Here is a 27,802-nt window from a genome sequence, read left to right as displayed (position 1 = left end):
TGAGCCATGTCTCCATAAATTAGAGCACATCGCAGTTTCTCAGTTCCCCAATAAAAGTAGCTTTACGCTCATTCAGCTAGTTTTCTATAGCTTGGATGTTTGCTAGCAGTATGCTGGGGAGGGGGGACTTGAAACCACGCAGTCCAGCTTGTCTCCCATTTTCTAGGTATGTTTGACAATAGACAATAGACAATAGGTGCAGGAGTAGGTCATTTGGCCCCTCGAGCCAGCATCGCCATTTAATGTGATCATGGCTGATCTTCCCCAATCAGTACCCCGTTCCTGCCTTCACCCCATATCCCCAGACTCCACTATCTAGCTCTCTTGAAAGTATCCAGAGAACTGGCCTCTACCGCCCTCTGAGGCAGAGAATTCCACAGACTCACAACTCTCTGTAAGAAAAAGTGTTTCCTCGTCTCCGTTCTAAATGGCTTACCCATTATTCTGAAACTGTGGCCCCTGGTTCTGGACTCCCCCAACATCGAGAACATGTTTCCTGCCTCAGCGTGTCCAGACCCTTAATAATCTTATATGTTTCAATAAGATCCCCTCTCATCCTTCTAAACTGCAGAGTATACAAGCGCAGCCGCTCCCCATTCTCTCAGCATATGACAGTCCCGCCATCCCGGGAATTAACCTTGTAAACCTACGCTGCACTTCCTGAACAGCAAGAATGCCCTTCCTCAAATTAGGGGACCCAAACGGCACACAATACTCCAGGTATGGTCTCACTAGAGCCCTGTACAACTGCAGAAGGACCTCTTTGCTCCTATACTCAACCACTCGTGTTATAAAAGCCAACAAACATGCCATTCTCTTTCATCACTGCCTGCTGTACTTACATGCTTACTTTCATTGACTGATGAACAAGGACCTTCAGATCCCATTGTACTTGCCCTTTTCCCAACTTGACGCCATTTAGATAGTAATCTGCTGCTTCGAGTCGGGCCCATGAGTTAGTGAAGTCCAACACAAACTCCAGCACTAAGAACGCGTTGAGAACTTCAACGAGGCAAGTTCAGTGAAAGGTTTGCTCTTACCAAACCCCTGGATGAATTAAGCAAGACTTTCATACTTTTATACTAAAACATTCATGCAATAAATGCCTTTCTACAAAGATCCTATCATTTATGTACAGGGGTGGGAGCTTGCAACCTTCACGTGTTCCACCCTGTTTCGACTTATGCAATCAACCCGACGTGCACAAACAAATAGATGAAAGATCAAGTTGACCTACAACTTTAGGCTGTGTACGCCATACGCAAGAAGAAGATTTATGTACATGGGCACCTAAAGCATTTACCATGCCCATTCACATCCATGCATGCAAAATAATTTGGCACCAAAATTACAGAGCTCTGAACATCCAATCAAGCATGGAAGAGGAAGGGACAAAGTATACACTAGAGTACCTCATAAAGCAATTGTTGCCATTGGTTCCACAGCAACACAGCGGAAGCCACCCAACACGTAGTTGGTGCAGCAGGAGTTCAGACATTTGACATCATGTCTCTGGGCACTGGCATCCAACAGTCCCATCATCCATCCTCCAGTGTATACATGGGGCACCGGGGAGTGAAGGTGGCTTTGTGGAGCGCAAAACCATGACACAGAACAGATGAGTGGAAGTGAAGTATCAGTGGAAGTGTGGAACCTGATCTCCATGTTTCATTATCAAGGGGCAGCAGCTATGAACATTTGTGTTGTTTTGGCATATGTTCTTGGGGGAGAGACTAGAGTTATGTTGCAGGGGCAGGAAAACAATCCACTGCTGGAAATGTTTCAGCTGTGAAGGAAATAGTAAGAGTTGAACCATTAATGCAGTCAATGCATTAATTAAGGTAAACAATGGGACGTGGTGAAAGTCAGGACCCCACTTTCATTGTGTTCCAACTAGAATTGGTAATGATACCAGCAGTACAACAGTCTAGGACCAGCGGGTACATTCACAGTAAAAGGACTTAGCTTTAGAATGGAGATGAGTAGGAATTTCTTTAGTCAGAAGGTGGTAAATATGTGGAATTCATTGTCACAGATGACTGTGGAGGCCATTACACTGAGTATTTTTAAAACGGAGATTGATAGGTTCTTGATTAGTAAGGGTGTTAAAGGTTACAGGGAGAAAGGAGGATGGGGGGAAGGAGAAAAATAGATCAGCCATGATCGAATGGCAGAGCAGACTCAATGGATCGAATGGCCTAATTCTGCTCCTATGTCTTATGGCCTTACGGTTCTGTCAGTTCTCTGTGAAACAATGATAAAAAGGCAATAACTTACTGGACCAAGTCTTTCTTTGAGATAAGCAATTTCAGCATCCATGTCCTTCAGAACTTTATCCACAGCTGTGCCCATATTCTGGATGTGAGAGCTGGAGGCAGTTTCATGTTCATATATTTTATTGCCAGTACGGTCCTCATAATGTATCAATGCTTGATGGATTTCATTTAGCACGGAATCATAAACCTGTGTCTTTTTCCTGAGTTGCTCGATCTGAGTATTAGCATCTCGAACAGTCTCATCTTGCATGCGGTTGACTGTTTCCAGCTGTTGCACTGTGCTATGCAGCTTGGTTATCAATGCTCCTTGGTCTTGGCTCTCCTTTAATCTGAAACATAAGATATATTGATTGATTTAAACAATAGCTTTGCAAGGCTACATTCTTTCTCAGACTATTTTTAATTCATTTTTCAGTATCTGAGCCTGTTGGCAGGCCTGCATTTATTAGCTGCCCTTGATAAGATGAGGAGCTGTTTTGTCCCCTTGAACCACTGCCGTCCTTCTGGTGAAGATATTCCTACAATTTGATTGGGATGAAGTTGCAGGCTTTAGAACCAATGATGATGATGGAACAGCAATATATTTTCAAGACAAGATGATGTGCACCTTAAAGGAGAACCTGCAGGCAGTGGTGTTCCCATGTGTCTGAAGCTCTTGTCTCTTGGTGGTTCAGTCACCAGTTTGAGTAGTGCAGATGAATAATTGTGATGTTCACAGATAAAGAACAAGGTGGATATATTGTGGTGGAGAAGATTAATTATTGTGGTCCTGGATGGAGCACCAATTAAAAAGGCTGCTTTGCCCTGGGAGATGTGGAGTTATAATTATTCAGACAAATGGGGAGTATTCCATTACACCTTTGAATTATGTATTTTAGACAGTGTTGTAGTGCATGGGTCTCAAAATGAAGCACGAAGTCCAGTGTTTTGAGAGGCACCTTTTATTATGTTCCTCCCGGTTGTAGGGAAGACCAAACAAGAGAAAGATGGCACCCAAACCCCTGCCTTTAAACCCTCCGGCTAAGGGCCGCCTCCGGACTGAACCACTCCCGTGCCGAGGGGTTCAACAGTATGATGGCATGACCCTTGGGAGCCGCCACAGGACCCCCCCCAGAAGCCGAGGCACGAAATGCACCGGTGGGCGCGCGACCCGGCCAGCCCGCGTGTGGAAGTCAGCCGATCGTGGGGCTGGCGGAGGCACAGGTGGAGGGACAGGTCGAGGGACCGGCGGGAGGACAGGTGGAGTGACAGGCGGAGGGAGCCGTGAAGGGGGGCGCCCTCGAGGCTGAGGTTGTGCAACTAGCACCGGCTGGTCAATGTCCAGGTGCGCCGGCTTTAAACGGTCAATCGACACGGCCTCCGGCCGGCCCCCCATGTCCAGGACAAAAGTCGACTGCCCGTGTTCCAGCACCCGGAACGGGCCCTCGTACGGCCTCTGGAGTGGCGTCCGGTGGGCATCACGGCGCAGGAAGACGTATGGGCAGTCCGTGAGGGCCATTGGCACGTGTGGGCGAAATGTCCCATGGCGGGACGTCGGGACGGGTGCGAGCCTGCCAACTCGCTCGCGAAGGCGCTTTAAGGTGGATGAGGGCGTTCCCTGCTGCCCCGGCGCCGACGGCACGAACTTCTCGGGCACCGTGAGTGGCAACCCGTACGCGAGCTCCGCCGATGATGAGGCCAAGTCCTCTTTGGGAGCAGTCCGAATGCCCAGCATGACCCACGGCAACTCGTCCATCCAGTCCGGGCCGGAGAGTCGTGCCTTCAGTGCTGCCTTTAGCTGCCGGTGGAACCTCTCCACCAGACCGTTAGCTTGCGGGTGGTAAGCCGTGGGGGCCCGCAGGTTGAACTGGGCCTCCGCCTGCTGGAGCCAGATGAGCGGCCGGGTGGTCCAGAAGTTGGGCAGTTTCACCGAGACCGCGTCCCGAGACAGGGCCGGGCCGGCCTGTGAGGAGGTAGGGCTTTCTCTTCTCTCCATCATGACGCCAATGGAGCGTCGGGGGTCACCAATGTAGTGCGTGGGTCTCAAAAGGAAGCACAAAGTCCAGTGTTTTGAGAGGCACCTTTTATTATGTTCCTCCCGGTTGTAGGGAAGACCAAACAAGAGAAAGATGGCACCCAAACCCCTGCCTTTAAACCCTCTGGCTAAGGGCCGCCTCCGGACTGAACCACTCCCGTGCCGAGGGGTTCGACAGTATGATGGCACAACCCTTGGGAGCCGCCACAGTGTGAAGGATTTGGATGCTAGAAGGTGAGAAGGTGAGTCACTCACCACAGGATACTCAGCCTTTGATCTGATTTTGTGGTACCATTTCATATGTGGCTCGTTTAGTTGAGTTTCTGGTCAGTCATATGTGCAGATTTATGGTGATACCATTGAGTATCAAGACTGCATTGACAAACTAAACTCTCTTGTATTGGATATTGGCATTGCCTGGCATGTCGTGGCATGAACATTACTCACCAGATTAATTACCAAATCAAAATTTTGTGCAAGCAGGTTAGGATTGCTCAATTTGTTAGTTATAAATGGAAGTGAACATTATGCAGTTATAGAGTCATAAGTACGGAAACAGGCACTTCGGCCTAATTTGGCCATTATCCGCATTGTTCGTTCCCAATTAATAACATGATGAAGGAAAAGAAGATAATGGATGAAGCAGCTGAAGAGGGTTGGACTCAGGACCATGGACACTGACAGCCGTCTGTAGTGATGTTCAGAGTGAATACAACAACCATAATCATGTTCCTCTGTGTGAGATATCACCATATCCATTGTTTAAGAAGGAACTGCAGATGCTGGAAGAATCGAAGGTAGACAAAAATGCTGGAGAAACTCAGCGTGTGATGCAGCATCTATGGAGCGAAGGAATAGGTGACGTTTTGGGTCGAGGCCCTACTTCAGACCATATCCATTGAATCTTTTTTCTCTCTGACGTGAATAACTAGTTTTATTAGGCTTGTTGATGCAATGCCACACTTGATCCTTGAGTCAAGTGAATTCAAAACTAAGCATTGCCGAACAAGTACATTGAGAGTAAGTGGGAATTGGAAGATCTGTCAGTAACGCTTTCCATGATTTTGTTGATGAGTGAGACTAAGCAGATTGGGTGGGAATTGATAAAGTGGATTTGTCTGTGTTTTGGCAACAGACCTATCTAGATGAATTTTGTAATGTATTGAAACTAAGTTTATAAAGTCTTATGAAACTACATTTCAGGAGTAAAAGGCACAGGCTCTACTGCATATTAAAGGGTGTAACAAAGGATAATTTTTTCCACCTTTTATCCTCACCAGAAACATACAGAACTTGATACACTACCCAAGCCACAAGGTTAATAAATTCTTCAGTTACAATCCCTGGTCAATCCAATCAACCAATTCTGAGTGTTCTATATACTGATTTGGGTAAGAAAAGAATAAGGGAAAATAATACAAATATCCACTGGATTTTGTACATTCAATGGGTTGCAATACACTAGAATGCACAAACCTCAGGGGAGGATAAAGGATACTTTTCCAGATCATCACTCTTGTTAAATGGCCTGGCAGAATGGATGGCTGAATGGACAATGGACTAGTGACCACCAACACGAGGCTGGTACCTTCAGAAGAAATGGGGAGAAAATTGTTGAGTGTCCCTATACCTAAGTTGAAGGTTTTAGGTGAAGGATTCTTTGCATTAACTCTAACTCGGCTAGTCCCGTCCTCCTTTACATAAGAATATCTTACATAAATCTACAGATATGGTATTACAATCATTGGATTTTTGAGGGGAAATACTGGATTCCTGAAGGTAACAATTCATATGTTCAGATGCAGTCAAATACTGCCACAAACCAAATCATGTCCAAATGACAAAAAATATCTTCAAATTATTATATCTTTGTTTGAACAGTTTATGATTTTACCTGTTTTCAGATCTTGAATAGAAAAGTCAATATATTGAATTACAGATTTTTTTCTTGGTGCATTAAAACATGACCTAGTGCGAAATAAGGTCCTCTGAAAGATTACAAGAATTTTCCACAAACAAGCTTTGTAACAACATTGGAATATTTTCCACTGCAAAAGGTGCACTAAATTATGATCCTTGCGGGTCCTGACACGAGCATCATCATAATTTTAAAGCAGCTTCCATGACATCATGTGCACCACTGTATCAAGATCGTGAATCCTTATGTACACAGTCATCAAGGCAACCAGATGTTAGGAACAAACTGGGGGTGGCACGGTGGCGTAGCGGTAGAGCTACTGCCTTACAGCGTCAGAGACCACGGTTGCTGGTCTATACAGAGTTTGTACATGCTGCCCATGACCTGCGGGGGTTTTCTCCGAGATCTACGGTTTCCTCCCACACTCCAAAGACCTACAGGTTTGTCAGTTAATTGGCTTGGTATTTAAAAAAAAATTAAAATTGTCCTAAGCATGTGTAAGGTAATGTTAATGTGCGGGAATTGCTGGTCACCGCGGACTCGGTGGGCCAAAGGGCCTGTTTCTCTAAACTAAACTTAAAAAATGCCAGCTGGGTCCCAACAAAAAGTTGGGATCGACCCGAGTTTGATCCCAACTATGAATGTTGGCTGTACGGAGTTTGTTCATTCTGCCCCTGACCTGCGTGGGTTTCCTCTGAGATCTTCGGTTTCCTCCCACACTACAAAGACGTACAGCTATGTAGGTAAATTGGCTTGGTATAAGTGTAAATTGTCCGTAGAGTGTGTAGGATAGTGTTAATGCGCAGGGATCGCAGTTCGGTGCGGAGTCGGTGGGCCGAAGGGCCTCGTTCTGTGCTGTATCTCTAAACTAAACTAAACTTGAAAAATGCCAGCCTGCTTGACCTAGCATCACACTAAATGTTCATTCCCTCCACGACTTATGCCGGTGATTGCAATGGGTGCCATCTACAAAATACACCTCAATTACTCTGTAGAGTGATGCAGACAGCCTGTAGCCTTTCTCACGATAAGACATGGGCTTCAGGTACTTGGGTACACCACTATCTGCGTGTTTTACTCTGTTAAACACTATCCTGATCACCTACCCAATGACAAGAAATGCTGGCCTGTCAGTAACACCCACATGGATACATGTACAAAGGGACGGATAAAACGCAGCAGTAAATTTTCATTTAATTATTGATGGTTGACACCAGAATAATTTGGACTTTCTCTTCAAATTTTTTTTCCTACACGGTTATATAGGTTAATTTGCCTGAGCAGTTACAATGGTCAAAGCACCCAATATAGTGCAGATTTACACACAGACATATTTTGATTTGTTTATTCACACAGATATGTCACACTGATATATTTTATTTTTAATAAATCCATTCATCGAATGCGGATGACACTGGTAATTAACCTACAATGATTGCTCTTGAATGGAAGAGGCCATTAAGCATTGGCCACAATGAACAGATTAGCATTAAAAAATAAATGTAATTATATAAAACCTGGAAATGGCAAATTACATTTAATTTGTGCCAGTACTTACCTGAGATCCATCAAGCTATCTCTTTCTTCCTGTAATTCTTGTAATTTAGATTGCAGATCCATCATAGACCGCCGAACATTAAACTTTGATTGCTCATGGCTTTGTTCTCCCTGCATTGAGAAAGAAAATGATTTTTGTCTTTACATTATTTCACATTTTCCGTAAATTTCAGTATGCTCCAGTATAAAAAAATAGCAATGTTAAATGAAAAATACTGTAATTGAAGTATATATGAAGCCATACAATTCAAAACGTCATTAATTCTATTCCTGGATTTACCCAGTATTAAATTCTTGCATATGAATAGTGGATACGAGGCATTAAGTTTTATGTGCTTTGAATTCATGTCCGTTTAATTAAAATTATCTACCGGTATATAGAACTATGAAGACAAATTTGGAGAATGCACTGAGGTCACATTTTGTTTAAGAAGGAACTGCAGATGCTGGAAAATGGAAGGTAGACAAAAATGCTGGAGAAACTCAGCGGGTGAGGCAGCATCTATGGAGCGAAGGAAATAGACAACGTTTCGGGTCGAGACCCTTCTCCAGACCCTTCTCCAGAGGTCACATTTTATTGCTTTTTCCGGGGGTTTGTGGTGGGAATGATCCTTCATGATCCCAGTGTACACCGTAATTTGCTCCCACAAATGGCAAAAATAGATAATTCCACAATATTGACCCACCAATAATAATTCTTTGTAGAACTGGCAGTGTGAACTGTGAAGAGGATGTTTGGAGTTTGCAGGGTGACCTGGACAGGTTGAGTGAGTGGGCAGATGCGTGGCAGATGCAGTATAATATAAATAAATGTGAGGTTATCCACTTTGGCGGCAAAAACAAGGGGGCAGATTATTATCTCAATGGAGTTAGGTTAGATAAGGGGGAGGTACAGCGAGACCTGGGGTGTCCTTGTACACCAGTCACTGAAAGTTGGCGTGCAGGTACAGCAGGTAGTGAAGAAAGCTAATGGAATGTTGGCCTTCATAACAAGAGGATTTCAGTATAGGAGTAAAGAGGTTCTTCTGCAGTTGTATAGGGCTCTGGTGAGACCACATCTGGAGTATTGTATACAGTTTTGGTCTCCTAAAACTGTATACAATACAACTAGTTTGAGGAAGGACAGCCTTGTGATTGAGGCAGTGCAGCGGAGGTTGACAAGATTGATCCCTGGGATGGCGGGACTGTCATATGAGGAGAGATTGAAAAGACTAGGCTTGTATTCACTGGAGTTTAGAAGGATGAGGGGGTTCTTATAGAAACATATAAAATTATAAAAGGACTGGACAAGCTAGATGCAGGAAAAATGTTCCCAATGTTGGGTGAGTCCAGAACCAGGGGCCACAGTGTTAGAATAAAGGGGAGGTAATTTAAGATTGAGGTGAGAAAATCCACAGAGGGCAGAGGAGGCCAAATCACTGGATGGATTTAAGAGAGAGTTAGATAGAGCTCTAGGGGCTAGTGGAGTCAAGGGATATGGGGAGAAGGCAGGCACGGGTTATTGATTGGGAACGATCAGACATGCTCACAATGAATGGCGGTGCTGGCTCGAAGGGCCGAATGGCCTCCTCCTGCACCTGTTTTCTATGTTTCTAATTCTTTCTTGGGGTGGCACTGTTGCGCAGCAGTAGAGTTACTGCCTTACAGCGCTTGCAGTGCCAGAGCCCCGGGTTCGAGCCTGTCTACGGGTGCTGTCCGTACGGAGTTTGTACGTTCTCCCTGTGACAGCGTGGGTTTTCTCCGAGATCTTTAGTTTCCTCCCACACTCCAAAGATGTACGGGTTTGTAGGTTAATTGGCTTGTCATATGTGTAAATTGTTTGTAGGATAGTGTTAATGTGTGGGATCGCTGGTCGGTGCAGACTCGGTGGGCCTAAGGGCCAGTTTCCGCACTGTATCTCTAAACTAAACTAAATCATATAGAAAGGGAAAACATCGGGATCACATGAACAGCTATTCCAAACGCATATCCACAGACCTGACCAGAAGGCAGAAGGGAAAATGTTTTCCTATAAATCCCAGGGTACTATCGAACGATGACTACATGTGGTCAGCTCATAGGTAGGAATGGTCTTAAACTATAATCTATCCATATATTCAACCATGGAATAGGGAATTGCGCTAGGCGTAGGTGACACTAGGTATCTACAATTTGCATTTTTCACTTCATTTTACATAAAAATATAAGGCTATTTGGCTCTTCAACATTCAGTCAGTTCATGGCTCTTCAACATTGTGTCAATCCATCACTAATGCAGAACTGTTTACCTCATTTACACAGTCGTCCAGTGACCTCTCGCCACCAAGCGTTCCAAAAGCACTGGTCTTCCTGGATACCACTAAATCCACATCATATTTAGTAGTCTGTGGAGATCTGTGACGAGGGGATTTTGAGATGGAAGCCTGAAGAACTGAGCTACGAATAGGCGATCGTACATTTGGGAAGTTTGTAGTAAGAGATCCTGAAACAATGATTTTAAAGCATTTTAACAAAAAAAAAAATTTACTTTACTTATTATCAGAACACAGAATCCAAAATTATATCACAGTGCTAATATCACAAACACAACACTATGTTTGCTCGCACCGTGAGGATGCAGACATTGAAGTGATGTCTAGAATGTGTCATCTCCACAGGTCTACTGCATCCAATACTGGTGTAAGCACTGTGCATGTGTGCCATCGATGAATAAGTTGTACAGAAACGTGTACGGACATGGCGCCGACGGACGAGAAGCCGAAGCAAAGTAATGGAAGCCAAATAACTGAATGGAAACGAAGCCAAAACGCCAAATAACCAAATGGAAACGAAGCCGAAATGCCTACTAACTGAAAGGGTGGGATGCCTAAGTGGAAACTAACCGAAAGGCTGCATCGCCTAAAAGCAAACTCACTGAATGGCCGCTCTGCCGAAACGCCACCTACCCGAAAGGCGGCGTCGCCTACAAGCCAATGAACAGAATGCCGCTCAACAGAAAAGTCAAATATCGCACATGACGTTGCCGGGGTGGGGCGAGGCTTTTAAAACATGGGGACTTAGCAATCTGAACCCAGGGCGAAATCGCCATGGTGTGGGGGTTGGGGTCCAATGGCATGGCATCACGGTCTGTGACTCTGGGTAGGCGGAGGGACCAGCCTGTCCCACACCTCGGCTCCACCCGACCCACAGCCCGTCACAGTGCGACCGCACAGGAGAGATGAGGCAGAGGGCGACCGTGGCCGTGGGAGAGTGGGGGCTGTCCTGAGGGTTGCGCTCCTTCGGCCGCTTACAACTTGGTGCTCGGATTCAGATTGCCCAGTCACTAATGGCTTGTGTGGGAAAATGACCCCCACATTCCCATCTCCACCAGCGGGAGGTTGGGGGCCATTTTCCCACACAAGCCAAAGGTGACTGGGCAATCTGAACCCAAGCACCAAGTTGTAAGCGGCTGAAAGTGTGCATCCCTCGGGACAGCCCCCACTCTCCCACGGCCACCCTTCGCGGGCTGTGGGTCTGGTGGATCATAGGTTTGAGACAATGTTCATCCCTCCACAGTGATGTGATGGATGCGGGGGTCTGGACCAATCGCTGACATGTCCCGCCCCCCCCGGCAACGTCATGTCCGTTGAACGGCATTCGGTCCATTGGCTTGTAGGCCTTTCGGGTAGGTGGCATTTCGGCAGAGCGGCCATTCGGTGAGTTGGCTTTTAGGCGACGCAGCCTTCCGATTACTTTGCATTTAGGCGTCCCACCCTTTCGTTAGTTGGCATTTAGGCTTTGTTTCCATTCGGTTATTTGGCTTCCATTTCGTTGCTTCGGCTTCTCGTCCATCAGCGCCACGTCCGGGTACTATAGAAAAGTGAAAACATTAGTCCTGTCTTATCCCTGCTCACACACAGATTCAGATTTGTTTATTGTTTCAGTAAACACACAGAAACTGATGGTATACTGTTGAATGAAGTTGCTGTGGAGTATCTACAACCTCCTTGCAAAAGCTTGAAAATGTTAGTTATGTAATGTTATTGAGGTCAGTGCTAATATGTGTTGGTTTTATGGTATAACTCTTGTGGAAAGATGACAGGATAAAGTTTACACAAGCAATCCATTTAAAGTCAAGATCCATTTCAATAGAGAGAAAACCAAAGAAGGAATAGTTTGCATATTCTGAACCTCAAGTTTATGGAAGATGAAACATGTATATGCAAACCGTGAACTCCACCAATGTCTTTTTTAAAGTTCATGTAATCTGTCAGGTGAGGCCCTTGCACAAAAGTGACACTTGTATGACCAATGTATAAAAGCAGTTTCATCATCAGGACGACCTTTTGACAAAGGTTTGCATGGGCCTTTACTTACGGTCGGTTTTTGGCTTGTCACTGTGACTAGTTGACGTTTGATCCTGGTTGCAACTTTTACCATCATTAAATGTCCAACTAAATTTGTCCATTGTTAACTTGGTCGCAAGCTCCACCTCTTCCTGAAGTTTCCTTGTTTCTTTTGTTTGTCTTTCCAGTTCTTTCCTGCAGATAAGTAACAAATTGAATTATATTTCTTTCTTCATTTAAAAAATCATCATAATGTAGTTGTCCACTAATGCACGATGTAAATAACTATTTAAAGAAGTAAAACTTGTAAAATTCTTCTTCTTCTTATCCCATTGATAATTATGAATAATGGGATCTTTTAAATATTTCATCTACAATGGAATTGTAATTTCATTTGTGAATTGCAATTGCAATTGTGAAAATATCATACTTCCATATATGTATCCAAAATATGTTTTCATTGTTTCAAAAAAAGTTCCAAAAAAGTTTTTGAGATCATGCTAACAAACTCCAAAGGACACAAAAGGTATAACTATAAGACTGCTGAAATCCACCCCATATTAACCTCCCACCCAAAAAGTCTGAACAAAGCATGATGAATGCCATTATTCAAGCGTGTTTGTCAGCTGTCCACAATGAAGAATAGAACACAGAATAGTACAGACGATAGACACATAAAGCTGGAGTAACTCAGCGGGACAGGCAGCATCTCTGGCGGTCTGACACTGCTCTGACAGTGCTCAGACTTGAAGAAAGGTCTTGACCTGAAACGTCACCCATTCATTCCCTCCAGAGATGCTGCCTGTCCTGCTGAGTTACTCCAGCTTTTTGTGTCTACCTTCAGTTTAAACCAGCATCTGCTGTTCCTTCCTACACAGAATCGTACAGCACAGGAATAGGCCCTTTGTTCCACAATGTCTGTGCTGAACATGATGGCAAATTAAACTAATCCCTTCTGACACAAACATGATCCATATCCCTTCATTCATACACATTCCTGTGCCTATCTAAAAGCCTTGTAAACACCATTGCCACATCTGCTTTCGACAATGTGCGGGTTTGTAGGTTAATTGTCCAAAGTGTAAGGGGAATGGATGCGAAAGTGGGATGGCATAGAACTTCTGTGAATGGATGATCGATGGATGGTGTGGGTTCGGAGGGTCACATGGCCTGTTTCCACGCTGTATCTCTAAACTAATGCAAAAATCAAAGCTTAACTTTTCCATGTGTGGATGAAAAAAAATAATGCATTGTATACAGTTCATACAATTTATCATATTACAGAGTAGGTTCAATCTTATTAACATTTAGTAAACTAACCTTAATTCCTCCAAGTTCTTGCTCGGTCTTTTACTTGCAGAATTACCTGAAAGGAAAATCTAACACTTACACATTTGTTGCTTAACATCAACGGAATTATAATTGAAATTAATTTAACCAAGAATTTGAAAATACTAATGCTTCCTACGTCTCTGAATATACACGGAGCAGATCATAGAGCTTAATGGAACTACACTGAAAAATCATTTGCATAATGTTCATAGTTTGTAACTTGAATATTATAAAATCCACTATTGGTACAGTATTAAAGTTCCAATGAACTTAAAAGCCATTAATTTTGTCACAAGAAATGCTCAACATCAGAAACCTCAAGGCAACAAAACAGAAGAAACTAGGACTTGCAGGCCTGATGTTGCACTGCAACCCAAATCTTTGACATCAGATCTATCTTCTATCCCATCTGACCATATCTACAGTTTCCCACCATATGGGCATAACCAGACTTTCATCAGTGCTTTCCTTCTGTGCAAAGAAATACATAAAGGAAAAGGATTTAAAGTGGTGGTGTTCCAGAGGTATGAAAGCACAGGTCAGCCCACTTCTGAGACTCAATTGTGGATATCTGTGCTGCTACAGAATCTATCTCATATGGATTTAGATGTTCAGACAGCATTGTTTTTATGTACTATACCCATTGAAAATTAATTTAATTCTCGAGCCGAATTTGATTGTGACTATTTCGGAGTTGAATCAAGCCAATCAGAAAATCTGGCAGCCACTTCCCAATGTGTCTCAACGTTGCACATCTGCAGTGATTTCTGTATCAGTTGCAGATATGACAATGTAATTTCCCCAGCAACATTCCCCTTAGAGCATTGCAGGGAAATTAGATGAAGTTGTCCTGCACACAACCACTTCTGGGTACAACAGGGGGTCTTCTGGACCTCGATAGGTCGTCCCTTACTTACCATTAATTCCATAGGCATTTTCCAAATGTGGCACTGAGCTCTCCAATATCGTCCAACCTACTTCACTCATGGAACCATCGTTCACCCTATGCCCAATCCCTGCTCCTGCCACCCAAAAGAAGTACACATTATATTTTACATGTAGCATTATCATACCATGGCATGACACACAATTTTGTCAGCAACCAGGGACAACTTGGCACAACTTAACTCGATCCAATAATAAGTTAGGTTCATATGGAAGAAGTTTTCAAAGGCGTTACATTCACAGAATCGCTTCCTGACTTGCCTGTCATCAGTTAAGTATGGATGGAGTGTAGCAACTCGACTGATCAGAGAAGAACCCCAGAGAAGGAGCTAAAGCAAACAGAAACATGAAGTGTGTATACTTTCTGCAGGCGCAAGCAGACTTTTAAGAGAACATTTATAATCTCTTGTCATGCAAACTTGATGACACTTGAGCACAGGCCACGTACAGTCATTTAATTTTGACTGCTTTCACAGGGATATTTTATAAAGCTGTTCCTTTAATATACTTAATAATTATTGCGGAGTGGGAGAGAGGGGAAGATGGCAGGAAAGCAGGTTCATCCCAGCTACCTATCCTTGCCCTTCATAGAGCCCTCTTGGAGAAGATGGTCTTGGATACTATTCAGGTGCCTGCTAAAGTGCACCATTTTGTTGTTAGTTTGTGTTCTATGTTTAGGCTTATTATTGCCACATGTACCAAGGTACAGTGAAAAGCTTTTTTTTGCATGCTATCCAAACAGATGAAATATACCATATATACACACAATCAGTTCAAACTCAAGTACAATAGAGAGTACAAAGGGGAAGGTGCAGAGTGCAGAATATAATACTCAGCATTGAAGCTCATCAGTTCATTAGAGAACATCCAACGTCCTCAATGGGGTAGGGGTGATTCGGTCAGTACCCTAGCCTATGGACAGACTGTTCAGAAGTCTGATAAAGGAGGGAAGGAAGCTGTTCCTGAGTCTGGCAGAGCCCGCTTCCACTGTACCTTCTGCCGAACGGGAGCAGGGAGAAGGAGGAATGGCTGGGTAGGAGAAGTCCTTGACTATTTTGTCTGTTTTTCAGAGGCAACATGGTGTAGATGGAATGGTGTAGAATGGTGGGAAATCTGGTCTGTGTGATGAACCGGGCTATATCAACAACTCTCTGCACTTTCTTATAGTCTAGGCCTGAGCTATTCCCAAACCAACATTATGCTTTCTATGGTGCATTAGTTTGTAAGAGTCACTGGAGCCATGCTGAATTTCCTCAGTCTTCTCTGGAACCAGAGGCGTTGGTGTGTCTTGTTGGCTGGCGCATCAGTGTGATTGGTCCATGGCAAGGATCCAGGGGCAGAAGGAGGAGCTGATTCATAGATACTGGAGTTTGGAGATGAGTTTGGATGGTGTTGGAGGCAGAGATAACGGCGATAAATAGGAGTCAAATGTGGGAGTCTTTGTTGTCCAGGTGTTCCGGAGATGAGTTTAGGCCCAGAGATAGCTTCTGCCATGGACGTATTACGACAATAAGCAAACTGTAATGGATCAAGGCCGGCTGTGAGGCTGGAGTTAATGTGCACCATTACCAGTCTCTCATAGAAACATAGAAAATAGGTGCAGGAGTAGGCCATTCGGCATTCAAGCCAGCACCGCCATTCAAAATGATCATGGCTGATCATCCAGAATCAGTACCCCGTTCCTGCTTTTTCTCCATATCCCTTGATTCCGTTAGCCCCAAGAGCTATATTTAACTCTCTCTTGAATACATCCAGTGAATTGGCCTCCACTGCCTTCTGTGGCAGAGAATTCCACAGATTCACAACTCTCTGGGTCAAAAGGTTTTTCCTCATCTCAGTCCTAAATGGCCTTCCCCTTATTCTTAAACTGTGACCCCCCTAGTTCTGGACTCCCCCGACATCAGGAACATTTGTCCTGCATCTAGCCTATCTAATCCCTTAAGATTTTTATATTTCTATAAGATCCCCTCATCCTTCTAAATTCCACTGAATATACTGTATTATATTGTGTCAGAGAATTATAGAAGTATAGAATGTCAGAGCCTCTGGACAGTAGTCATTCAGGCACACTACCTTGTGTTTCTTCTACCTTACATTTCTTCTGTTATTGTTGGGAAACTGTGGCAAAATAGGAGACACGAGCTTCACAGCGGTGCCACTGATAAAGCTGCTGCCTCACAGCGCTACAGACTCAAGTTCGTTCCTGACCTCAGGTGCTGTCAGTGTGGAGTTCGCCCGTTCTCCCTGGGACCATGTGGGTTTCCTCCAAGTGCCACATCCCAAAGACATGCGGGCTTGTAGGCTAATTGGCCTCTGTAAATTACCCCAAGTGTGTAAGGAGTGAATGCAAAGGTTTGAAAACATCGAATTAGTGTGAACAATGGGTGATCGATGGTTGGCATGGACTCAGTGGGCTGAAGAACCTATTTCCATGCTGTAACTTTTTATCAAATAATAACACTCTCACAAAAATGTATGCTGAAAGTATGGTAATATTCCATGACAGCTAACCAAAACTTAATAATTCTGGTGCAAAAAAGAAATCCAATTATAAAATGATTGGGCATACTTCTAGTTCTTCATCTAAAAAAGTCAGCTATGGGTTAGACATTGAATAATGTTAGCGACATTGAATAAATACTAACTCACTGTGCCTTATCCTTTTTCTACATCCTGCATTACTGTCTTTTTTTGCAAAGATTCAATTGGTGTTGTGATAAAATACTCAAATAGCAGTTAAAATATCCTAAGGACATGAATAATCCTTGCACTTACTTTTATTTTGATATGATGTAAATGCTTTGTTTCCAGCTTCTGAGGCAAGCAGACTTGACTGACAAGACCGACAGTCAGCAGATGACAAATGTCCACGAGCCCCTGGAATCAATCAACATTATAATCACAGCATGGAAAATAACTCACACTGGTACTCCCTCCCACTTGTAGCCTGTGTGGATGCCATTGCTCCTTGCACATAGCTTTATCTGACATTATATTAATTGCCCCATTGCAAAAGAAAGTTACAATGATTAAACACGAATGGAAATGTGCAAAGCAGCAAAATACCAGATATTTCTCAATACATTTCTGGAAAATTTCTCCTTGGGCAAGTTTTCGTGAAGTGCATTGTGATATGCTGTATTTCATTGTGCAGAGAGCGGTAACATTTATCAGTTACAGCAAAAATGATAGCTTCAGTAATCAAAGACACATAATCCTGAAAAAGTCGGTAACATTACACTGAAAATTCGTAAGTTGGAAATCTGTCCTACACAAAATGTATTCATCCAAAAGCAGCAACCTTGCAACTGGTATTCATCCATAATCATGTTGGGCTACATCGTGCTTGCTTCAGCCTGGGCTCACATTCCCCTCACCCCGCTCCTCAACCGGGCTTCAGCCAATATGCACTGAGGCTCAGCCCAGGACACACTGACAATCTTTACACCTATCAAAATTGTCAGCTGATCATCTCTTGGTCAGAGATGTTATGTTAAACATCTCCAATGTACCGAGGCATTGATAAGCTATTAAAATTACTTTAAAAAATACTTTAAAAATATATTAACACAAATGGATTGTAACATTTTTCACACAGAGAGTGGTGAATCTCTGAAACTCTCTGCCACAGAGGGTAGTTGAGGCCAGTTCATTGGCTATATTTAAGAGGGAGTTAGATGTGGCCCTTGTGGCTAAAGGGATCAGGGGGTATGGAGAGAAGGCAGGTATGGGATACTGAGTTGGATGATCAGCCATGATCATATTGAATGGCGGTGCAGGCTCGAAGGGCCGAATGGCCTACTCCTGCACCTATTTTCTATGTAACACAAATTTAAATAAAGTACAATTTTTTAATGGACCTGTTGATCCTGAAGATAGACATAAAATGCTGGAGTAATTCAGCTGGTCAGGCAACAATTCTATAGAAAGGGATTAGGTAACGTTTCAGGTCGGGACCCTTCTTCATTCAGTGAGTCTGAACAGAGTCTGAAGAAGAGTTCTGACCCAAAACGTCATCTATTCCGTTTCTCCAAAGATGCTGCCTGACCCGCTGAATTACTCCAGCATTTTGTGTCTATCTTCGGCATAAACCAGCACCTGCATTACCTTCCGACACATTTTGTCTGAACTTGTCCTTTTCTTTCTCTTTCCCAGGGGTCAGGAACTTTCATTCAAACAAATGGGAATTCTGATCCAATGCCTGGATTGACATCAGTCACTCAGCTTGTCTTGTACCTGCAGCAATCTGGAATACAGTTGGCAGATGCAGAATACCCACAGCTCCTTGTGGAGTGGGGCGAGATAGCAGGGGAGAGGAGAGAGGAAGCACAGAGGTGAGGGGAGATAGAGGGGAGGGAGGGAGAGAGGGGAGGGGAAGACATAGGGGAGGAGGAGAGAGGGGAGGAGAGAGAGGGGGGAGGAGAGAGAGAGGGGAGGAGGAGAGAGAGAGGGGGGGGGAGAGAGAGGGGGGGAGAGGAGGAGAGAGAGGAGAGAGTGGGGAGGAGGAGAGAGGGGAGGAAGAGAGAGGAGAGTGGAGAGGAGATGGGAGGGGGAGGAGAGAGGGGAGAAGCAGAGAGAGAAAATTGAGGAAGAAAGTGGGAAGGGAGAGGGAGAGAGATGGGAGAGAGAAAATAGGTGGGAAGAGTGGGAGAAAGGAGGTAGGGAGAGGTTGCAAGTAGCAAAAAGAGAGACAAAGAGAGAGTAGGGAGGAGAAAATAGAGAGGAGGGGGAGTGAGAGTGGAGGGCTGAAAAAAGGAAGAGAGAAAAGAAAAAGGGAGGGACAAGGAGAAAAAGTGGCGAGAAATAAATAGTGAGAGAAAAGGAGCGAGGGGAGGCAAAGAAAGCCGGGGAGAAGGCAAAGAAGGTGGGTGGGTGAAAGCAAAAGAAAGTGGTGAGGAGAGAGGGCCTTGGTTGCATTTAGGAAAAATGAGAAGCAGTAGATACAAGCTCTGCATCTAACTGGAGGGACAAAATAAACTGGAGTCATTCGCATAATTGGTAAATTAGGTTTCAATTATTCCGTGATTTCAGACAGCATGGAACATAATTTGGAGATTTTGAATGGTGCTGACTGGGTGTTTACAGGAAAAAACACAGGTGTGTGATGTGCTGTTATTTTCTATCCACAATAATTCTTGATGAACCTAATGCAATTGGGTTTGTTTTTTTTAATCAGAAATGCATCCTCACCAATTGTCAAGCAGTACAAATCATTTTTCCAATAAAGACAATTTTTTTTCTGCAGTCTACATATAATGTTTTTACATGACAAAAATCTGCAAGTGATCACCTCATGAACAATCATTTTCTATTAAGTATTAAACCCCTTCCACATTATTTTTTTTAATAAATAAGCTACAAAACAATATGCTCTTTTGTTAGCTGACTTCTAGTGTGATTCCATAACACATAGTGCATTATCAGTGAACCCAGTTAAGCTAGATAGACTTTAATAGATAAGTCTACACAAACGTCCCAATTTAAACTTTAAGTAAAAAGTATTTAAATTACAAAACACATATGTACATGAGCAGAGAACAGAAAATGTGTAATTTTAAAAATCAATAACTTCAATTGACATTTGTTGGCAATTGCTAACTAGTAATTTTACTTCTTTGTGGACATGTTGATAGTAATAAGATTAAGAAACGAGTGAAGACATTCTTACCGTCACTGCCGGACGACAGTGGCAAAAGCCGAAGAAAATGGTGCAACGACTGTGTTGTAATGGGGTATTGTGACATAGTTAACAAAGAATAATCAGTCTGTGATCACAGCAACATATGACATTAAATTATTAACTTGGGAATTCATGATTTACTACCAAATTAAAGAAATTATTTTAAATTATACTGCTGATTGATCTTAGAAAGATAGAAACATAGAAAATAGGTGCAGGGGGAGGCCATTCGGCCCTTCGAGCCAGCACCGCCATTCATTGTGATCATGGCTGATCATCCCCGATCAATAACCTGTGCCTGCCTTCTCCCCATATCCCTTGACTCCACTAGCCCCTAAAGCGCTATCTAACTCTCTCTTAAATCCATCCAGTGACTTGGCCTCCACTGCCCTCTGTGGCAGGGAATTCCATAAATTCACAACTCTCTGGGTGAAAAGTTTTTTTCTCACCTCAGTCTTAAATGACCTCCCCTTTATTCTTATCTTATTCTTATTCTTATCTTATCTTTCACTGTTCTTCCCCTATGTATAACATTCATTTCTTGCCTTCATCTCTATTCATAGCCTCTAAATATCACTCGTCACATCTCCAATCAGCAGTGGCAGTGGAAGAATGTGGGTTTGGGTTTCTGTTTCCCCATATCTTGAGGTACTGATCTCTGCTGCAGCATAAAATAAAAGCACCCTGAAATCCAAAATGCCCAGCCACCTCCCCACAAACCCGGCTGTCACGACCACAACCAGAGAAAGAGGACATGGAATGTGAATGTAAATCCGACTGCAAACCACCCCTCCACTCCATCCACATTCCTTGCCTAATCATGAACATCCCATGGACAGCTAAAGAATGACAAGTGATTTGGAACCAAATCATCATGAGAATTTGCAGGGAATAGATTATGGAATGTAAACCATAAAAAAGTAGGAAAGAAACTTTCAGAACGTTAAACCTTCCTGGTTCGAACAGAGGGACCTTGGAATAGAAGTACGTAATTCCCTGAAAGTGGTGTCACATGTGGATAAAGTGTTGAAGAAGGCCTTTTGCATGCTGGCCTTCATCGGTAAGGATGCTGAGTGGAGAGGTTGGGGCGATGTGTTGCAGTTGTACAAGACATTGTGCAGGTCGCACTTGGAGTATTGCGTTCAGTTCCTGGAGGAATCTCCTGCTACAAGATGCCAAGAAGTGGGAAAAAGTGCAGAAAATATTTACAAGGATGTTGCCAGACATAGGGTCTGAGTTATAAGGTGAGGTTGTGTAGGCTGAAAACATTATTCATTGGCATGTCTTTTTAATCTCCACACTGATTTCAGGCTCCGTTTTTCAAATAATCTAACAGTTTTGGATTTATCCAAGTCAGCACAGAATACAGCACAGAAATAGGCCCTTCGGCCTCCGTGTCTAGGCTGATCATCAGTTATGTATCTATCTATACTAATCTCATTTACCAGCACTTTGTCCATAACCTACTAGGCTTTGGCAATTCAAGTGTTTTTCAAAATTTGAATTAAAAAATTGGCCCATCATGATGCCACCGTCCAAGTTGTGGGTCAGACCACATTTGGAGTATTATGTGCAGTTCTAGTCACCCAGCTAGCTATAGGAAGGTTGCCATTAAGCTTGAAAGGGTACAGAAGAGATTCACCATGATATTACCTGGGCTTGAGTTATAGAGCGAGTTGGGTGGGCTGGGACTGTTTACTTTGGACCATAGGTGGCTGAGAAGTAACCTATTGAGGATTTGCAAGATCATGAGAGGCATGGATAAACTGAATGCTTACAGATATTTTCTCAGGGTGGAAGAATTCTACGTTGAGATAGCAGAAACTTCACGTGAAAGGGGAGAGATTTAATAGGGACCTCAGAGGCAACTTTTTCCACTCCCAGTATGCCATGAGTCTTGTGTCCTTTTACACAAATCACTGAAAGCTAAACTATTGATACAGTAAGGAGTTGAGAGGTAAAATACTTGTTGTCCTTCATCACAGCAGGACTGGGGTCAAGTCCAAAAAAGTATTGGTGCATTTATACAGGGTCATAATTAGCCTGTACTGAAATAGTGTCTGGAGGTCTGTTCTCTTAATGGAAGAATATGCTTATGATAGATGGATTGCAGGGGGCAATTAAACCATGAGCAGAGATTAGAGCATTTTAATACAGTCTGTTTAATGTTGCAGGAATGAGGGGGAATCTTAGTGGTTTAATGTTGCTTTTATTGTCACGTGCAAAAATCATTGAAATATACAAAATTCCCATCAGCTTGACGGGGCAGGTGCAGGAATTATGCTTCCCAGTAACTGAGCTGTCTGGAATCAGTGGTCACCCATTCAAGACTGAGTTTGAAAATACATTTCTTCCAGTGTTTTCCACACAAAGGGGTTAAGGTTCAATCACTCAGTGTATTCAAGACAGATAGATCAATTTTTGGATACAAAATAAATCATGGGATATGGGGAAATGATAATGAGCAATGACCTTACTGCCTGATAGAGCAGGCACGACAAACTGAATTACATGCTCCTGCTATTTCTTATGTTCTTATTTCTGCATGGTGTTTCAATCCTACAACTGTTTGGGCCAAATGGATGTGGAGAGGATATTTCCACTAGTGGGAGAGTCTAGGACCAGAGGCCACAGCCTCAGAATAAAATTAAAAAACCTTTAGAATGGAGATGAGGAGGAATTTATTTTGCCATGGTGATGAATCTGTAGAATTTGAGTTGAGTATAGGAGCAAAGAGATCCTCCTGCAGTTGTACAGGGCCCTAGTGAGATCGCACCTGGAGTATTGTGTGCGGTTTTGGTCTCCAAATTTGAGGAAGTACATTCTTGCTATTGAGGGAGTGCAGCGTAGGTTCACAAGGTTAATTCCCAGGATGGCGGGACTGTCATATGCTGAGAGAATGGAACGGCTGGGCTTGTGTACTCTGGAATTTAGAAGGATGAGAGGATATCTTATTGAAACATATAAGATTATTAAGGGTTTGGACATGCTAGAGGCAGGAAGCATGTTCCCGATTTTGGGGGAGTCCAGAACCAGGGGCCACAGTTTATGAATAAGGGGTAAGCCATTTAGAACGGAGATGAGGAAACATTTTTTCACACAGAGAGTTTTGTGTCTGTGGAATTCTCTGCCACAGAGGGCAGTGGAGGTCGGTTCTCTGGAAACGTTCAAGAGAGAGCTAGATAGAGCTCTTAAAGATAGTGAAGTCATGGGACATGGGGAGAAGGCAGGAATGGGGTACTGATTATGGATGATCAGCCATTATCACATTGAATGGCGGTGCTGGCTCGAAGGGGCGAATGACCTACTCCTGCACCTGTTATCTATTGAATTCATTGCCACAGAAGGATGTGGGGGCAAGTCGATGGATATTTCTAAAGCAGAGATTGACAGATTTATAATTAGTATGGATGTAAGGGATTATGGGGAGAAGGCATGAGAATGGTGTTGAGAGGGAAAGATAGATCAGCCATGATTGAATGGCAAAGTAGACATGATGGGCCGAATGGCCTAATTCTGCTCCTATAACTTATCAATTTGTGAAATTGAAGTGCAGCCCAATCAAGGAAGCTCATGTAATTCCCAATTAAAACACTATACTAAACTGGAGAAATTTAACATGCAAATGTTAACAGGCAGTTAACACAACACAATGGCAACAATTGAAGGAAAATCTTAAAGGAGAATTGGTAGGGAAAGAAAACTAATTGGCTTCTTGCAATTCACTGGTTATGACTGTAAGTAAATCTCAAATGTCAGGAAAAGAAGAAGGAAAAGGCTACTTTGGTTTATTCAAGATACTCCAGAACAAGAAGAAACAGGAAATTAACAGCCCCTATGTGAAACTAATTGGAGGCTTCAGATGAGCCACAGAGGGAATGTCCAGAGAATAGAGTGCATCATTGTCGAAGTCTTATAGAAGATCATGATTCCTCACAAACACTGGACAAGACGTTCATTCACAATTCCTCAAAAAAATGCTGAGCAGTTGAAAAAGCTACTTAACTGGAGAAGAGTCACATTGTGCATATTTCTGGGTATCATAACATTTATCAAGACATTTGACTCCCAATCTTTCATTTGCAGTACAGGTAATAGCCTTTTCTCTGGTGTAAGACTCCCCCAAATGGTCAACCATAGTACAACACGCAAAATCCACTGACTCGTGCCCATGGAAGTCAATGAATGCCATGTTCACTCTCAGCTTCCTATCCTCGAGATCATTTCAGGCTGCTGATCGCTGCCACGGCTCATGGTTTTCTGCTCCATCCTGTTCAAGAGAGATCATAGAAACATAGAAAAATAGGTGCAGGAGTAGGCCGTTCGGCATTTCGAGTCAGCACCGCCATCTATGGCTGATGATCTAAATTCAGTATCCCGTTCCTTCTTTTTCCCCATATCCCTCGATTCCTTTAGCCCTAAGAGCTAAATTAACTGTCTCCTGAAAATATCCAGTGAATTGGCCTCCACTGCCTTCTGTGGCAGAGAATTCCACAGAATTCAAACTCTCTGGGTGATGAAGTTTTTCCTCATCATGCAAACTCCATACTCAACCAGAGACTTTATCTACTTTACCTTAAGTCCACAGAGCAGGCAGAGTATTTGCCTGCATTGCAGGCATCCCCAAAGTCCAGCTACTCATATAGGACACGTGTGCTCGCAAAGACCTCCATGCTTACAACTTCTGTCCAAGAAGTTGTAGTTGTACTTAGCTCTAGAATGACTACAGAGCTCTCTTGTGCAAAGTAATACTTCCTGCAAGCAATGTTATTCATCAGCTTGTCCGGGTCCCTCTGATCCCGAGAGAATTTTCCCACACCCTCATCACTGCAGCTTGTATTCATTTAGGAGCAACACTCCATAGCAGCTAGAGGTGGTAAGGCTTTTTCAGACCTAGCTTCAAAGATTGCTGGGCTGAATGTTGACAGCAGCAAAAACTTTTGGTACATTAAAAGGGAACACAGTGCCGACAGGGGGAACCAATACAGTTTTCTGTGAATATCACAGTTAAAGTTCTTGATCAATATGTGATTTTTTCTAGAATTAGGACGATCTATAACACTGCTCTCATGCCAATAAAAGCAAGTAATACAATTTCTACCCCACTGTGTTTAAATGAGGCTGAGGTTGGGATTAAATAAGAACATTCCAGAACAAAATAAAAAAGTGTTCCCCTGTTTGTGATTTATTGAACAAATTCTTGGTCAAAGTATTCACTGATGTATCAATAAACACTCAAAACATGTTGATGATCATCATCATTTTTAGAGAACCAGAGGAAAAAATGCAGAACAAAAAGCTGAAATCAAATATTCAATAGAGAATGTTAATTCTTAAACTGTTTGATTCAGGAAATGTCATTGCAAGGTAGCATTTGATCAGAGATGGAAAAACCATTGAGATAAATATATTGTGTAGGAAGGAACTGCAGATGTTGGTTTGCACCGAAGATAAGACACAAAATGCTGGAGTAACTCAGCGGGACAGGCAGCATCTCTGGAGAGACGGAATGGGTGATGTTTCGGTTCCAGACCCTTCTTCAGACTGAGAGTCAGGGGAGAGGGAAACACAGAGATAAGGAAGGGTAGTGTGTGAAAACAAGACATCAAACGAGAAGGTGACAACAAAGCACACAGAAATAAAATATAATCGAGGATAAAATGTAATCGTAGAATAGATATTCTACTGGTTCAGATTTGGGAGATGGTGAAATCCTGCACAGCTATTCATGGAGACATTTGGAGTACAGTTTTAACGTTGTGATTGTTTTAACAATAAGGAGCAACGTTAACAAAGATCAAATCCAAATCTGAAGAGAAGTGATGCCTGACCATCTCTTACTATATCACTTCACAACTGTGACCTTGCAAAGAATACATGATGAATTCTGCTCAAATAAATTAGGTAGAATTCATCGTGAATTATTAGTAGTTATACCTGCATTTATACTAGATATCATGCGACACACTTTATCTTCAAAATGCAGTGACTTTTCTTCAGAAAATACTGCTTTTTTTTTTTTTTTTTTTTTTTTTTTTTTTTTTTTTTTTTTTTTTTTTTTTTTTTTTTTTTTTTTTTAATTTTATTTTATTAGAAGTAAGCACAGTCATATGGCACCAAAGTGCCTAATATATATTTTCATAATACATTTTATGTACAACTTCTTTATTTTTTGTTACATTGAAAAAAGATGAGAATAAGAAAAAGAGGTTAGATAGTAAAGGATAGAAAAATGTGAAATATATAGTGTGTGAAGAAAGAAAACGAGTAAATGAAGAAAGTTGAGAGAGAAAATAGTGAAAAGAAAAGGAGATCATTATTTATAGTCTTGACCAACCCTCGTCCAGTCCTGAAACAGTTATTTTTTACAATTGTGTTGCACCATATGATTCCAAAAAAACGACGAATGGAGACCAACTCGTTATGAATTGGTCTGATTTATCCATTAGGAGGAATCGCATTTCCTCAAGATGAGCGGTGTCCAACATACTTGCAATCCACATTTTAAGCGTTGGTATTGATGTACCCTTCCAAAATTTAAGTATTAATTTTTTTGCTATTATTAAACCATAATTAAGGAATAGATTTTGAGACGGGTTCAATTTATTCCCATCTTCCATTACACCAAATATAATCATTTCAGTATTAGGTTCCATTCTTGTCTTGAATAATTTTGTAAGTATTTCAAAAATATCATTCCAAAATCTATAAAGTTTTATGCAGGAAACTAAGGAGTGTGTTATAGTTGCCTTTTGGGCTAGACATTTATCACAAGTGGCGGATATATTTGGATAAAATTTGTTCAATCTTGTTTTTGAATAATATAATCTATGTACAATTTTAAATTGTATTAGATTATGTCTTACATTAATTGAACATTTGTGAATATATATCAGGTATTTTTCCCATTTAACCTTCGTAATTTTTATCATTAATTCCCGTTCCCACTCTTCTCTAAGTACCTCTGTCGATGGTAGGTCTATATTTAGAATACTATTATATAAATAGGATATTAATTTTTGTGAGTCAGCTTCAATATTCATTGCTTCTTCCAATAAGTCAGGAGTTACTTTTTGATATCCTTGTATATATTTTTTCACAAAGTCGCAAATCTGAAGATATTTAAAATATTGGTTGTTTTTTCAATTTAAATTTTAATTGTAGTTGTTGGAATGATAGTAGGTTTCCTGTTTCGTACATATCCCTGATCCTTCTAATTCCGAGACTTTCCCATTGGTTATATGCCTTATAAAAAAGAGATGGTTTAAATAAAGGGTTATTCGCAATTGGCATTAACAGTGATAGATTTCTTAATTTTAAAGATAATTTTATTTGTTTCCAAATTCTTATTGTACCATATATAATTGGGTTCTTCTTATATATTGTGTTATTCAGTTTTTTGGGGGAAAAGAGGATCGTTCCTATATTACAAGGATGACAATCCTCCTTCTCCATTTTTATCCATTCTGTCTGTTGTGTAGAACTATCCAACCAATAAATCATATTCTTAATATGCACTGCCCAGTAATAATACATAAAATTCGGAAGTGAAAGTCCCCCGACCTCTTTTGGTTTACATAAGTGTTTTTTTGTGATTCTATGTGATTTATAGTCCCAAATATAATTTGTAATGTTAGAGTCTAATTTTTTAAAAAAATATTTTGGTATATATACCGGTATAGACTGAAATAGGTATAGTAATTAGGACGATCTATAACACTGCTCTCATGCCAATAAAATACAATTTCTACCCCACTGTGTTTAAATGAGGCTGAG

General features: G+C 42.1%; 1 protein-coding gene across 7 annotated transcripts in view; it reads right to left on the bottom strand.

Annotated features, from left to right (window-relative positions):
- LOC129699694 (coiled-coil domain-containing protein 158-like) overlaps positions 1-27,802 on the bottom strand; it is a 100,683-nt gene that overhangs the window by 60,702 nt on the left and 12,179 nt on the right. For 5 of the 7 annotated variants that reach the window (XR_008723920.1, XM_055639726.1, XM_055639694.1 and 2 more), the window contains exons 2-8: positions 17,122-17,223; positions 14,319-14,423; positions 13,390-13,435; positions 12,101-12,264; positions 10,033-10,226; positions 7,767-7,876; positions 2,278-2,605 (exon numbers count right to left, since the gene is read on the bottom strand). Coding sequence is in view for 6 of the 7 variants with exons in the window: in XM_055639726.1 (XP_055495701.1) it covers positions 2,278-2,605; positions 7,767-7,876; positions 10,033-10,226; positions 12,101-12,264; positions 13,390-13,435; positions 14,319-14,423; positions 17,122-17,223 (1,049 nt within the window). In the remaining variant the exon portion in view is untranslated. Of the gene's footprint in view, positions 1-2,277; positions 2,606-7,766; positions 7,877-10,032; positions 10,227-12,100; positions 12,265-13,389; positions 13,436-14,318; positions 14,424-14,607; positions 14,676-17,121; positions 17,224-27,802 lie in introns of those variants that run through there. The other 2 variants (XM_055639734.1, XM_055639719.1) reach the window with 2 other exon arrangements.

Source organism: Leucoraja erinacea, chromosome 1 (genome assembly GCF_028641065.1).
Source record: "Leucoraja erinacea ecotype New England chromosome 1, Leri_hhj_1, whole genome shotgun sequence".
In the NCBI taxonomy this organism is placed as follows: domain Eukaryota; kingdom Metazoa; phylum Chordata; class Chondrichthyes; order Rajiformes; family Rajidae; genus Leucoraja; species Leucoraja erinaceus.
This window is presented reverse-complemented; position numbering and strand designations above follow the sequence as displayed.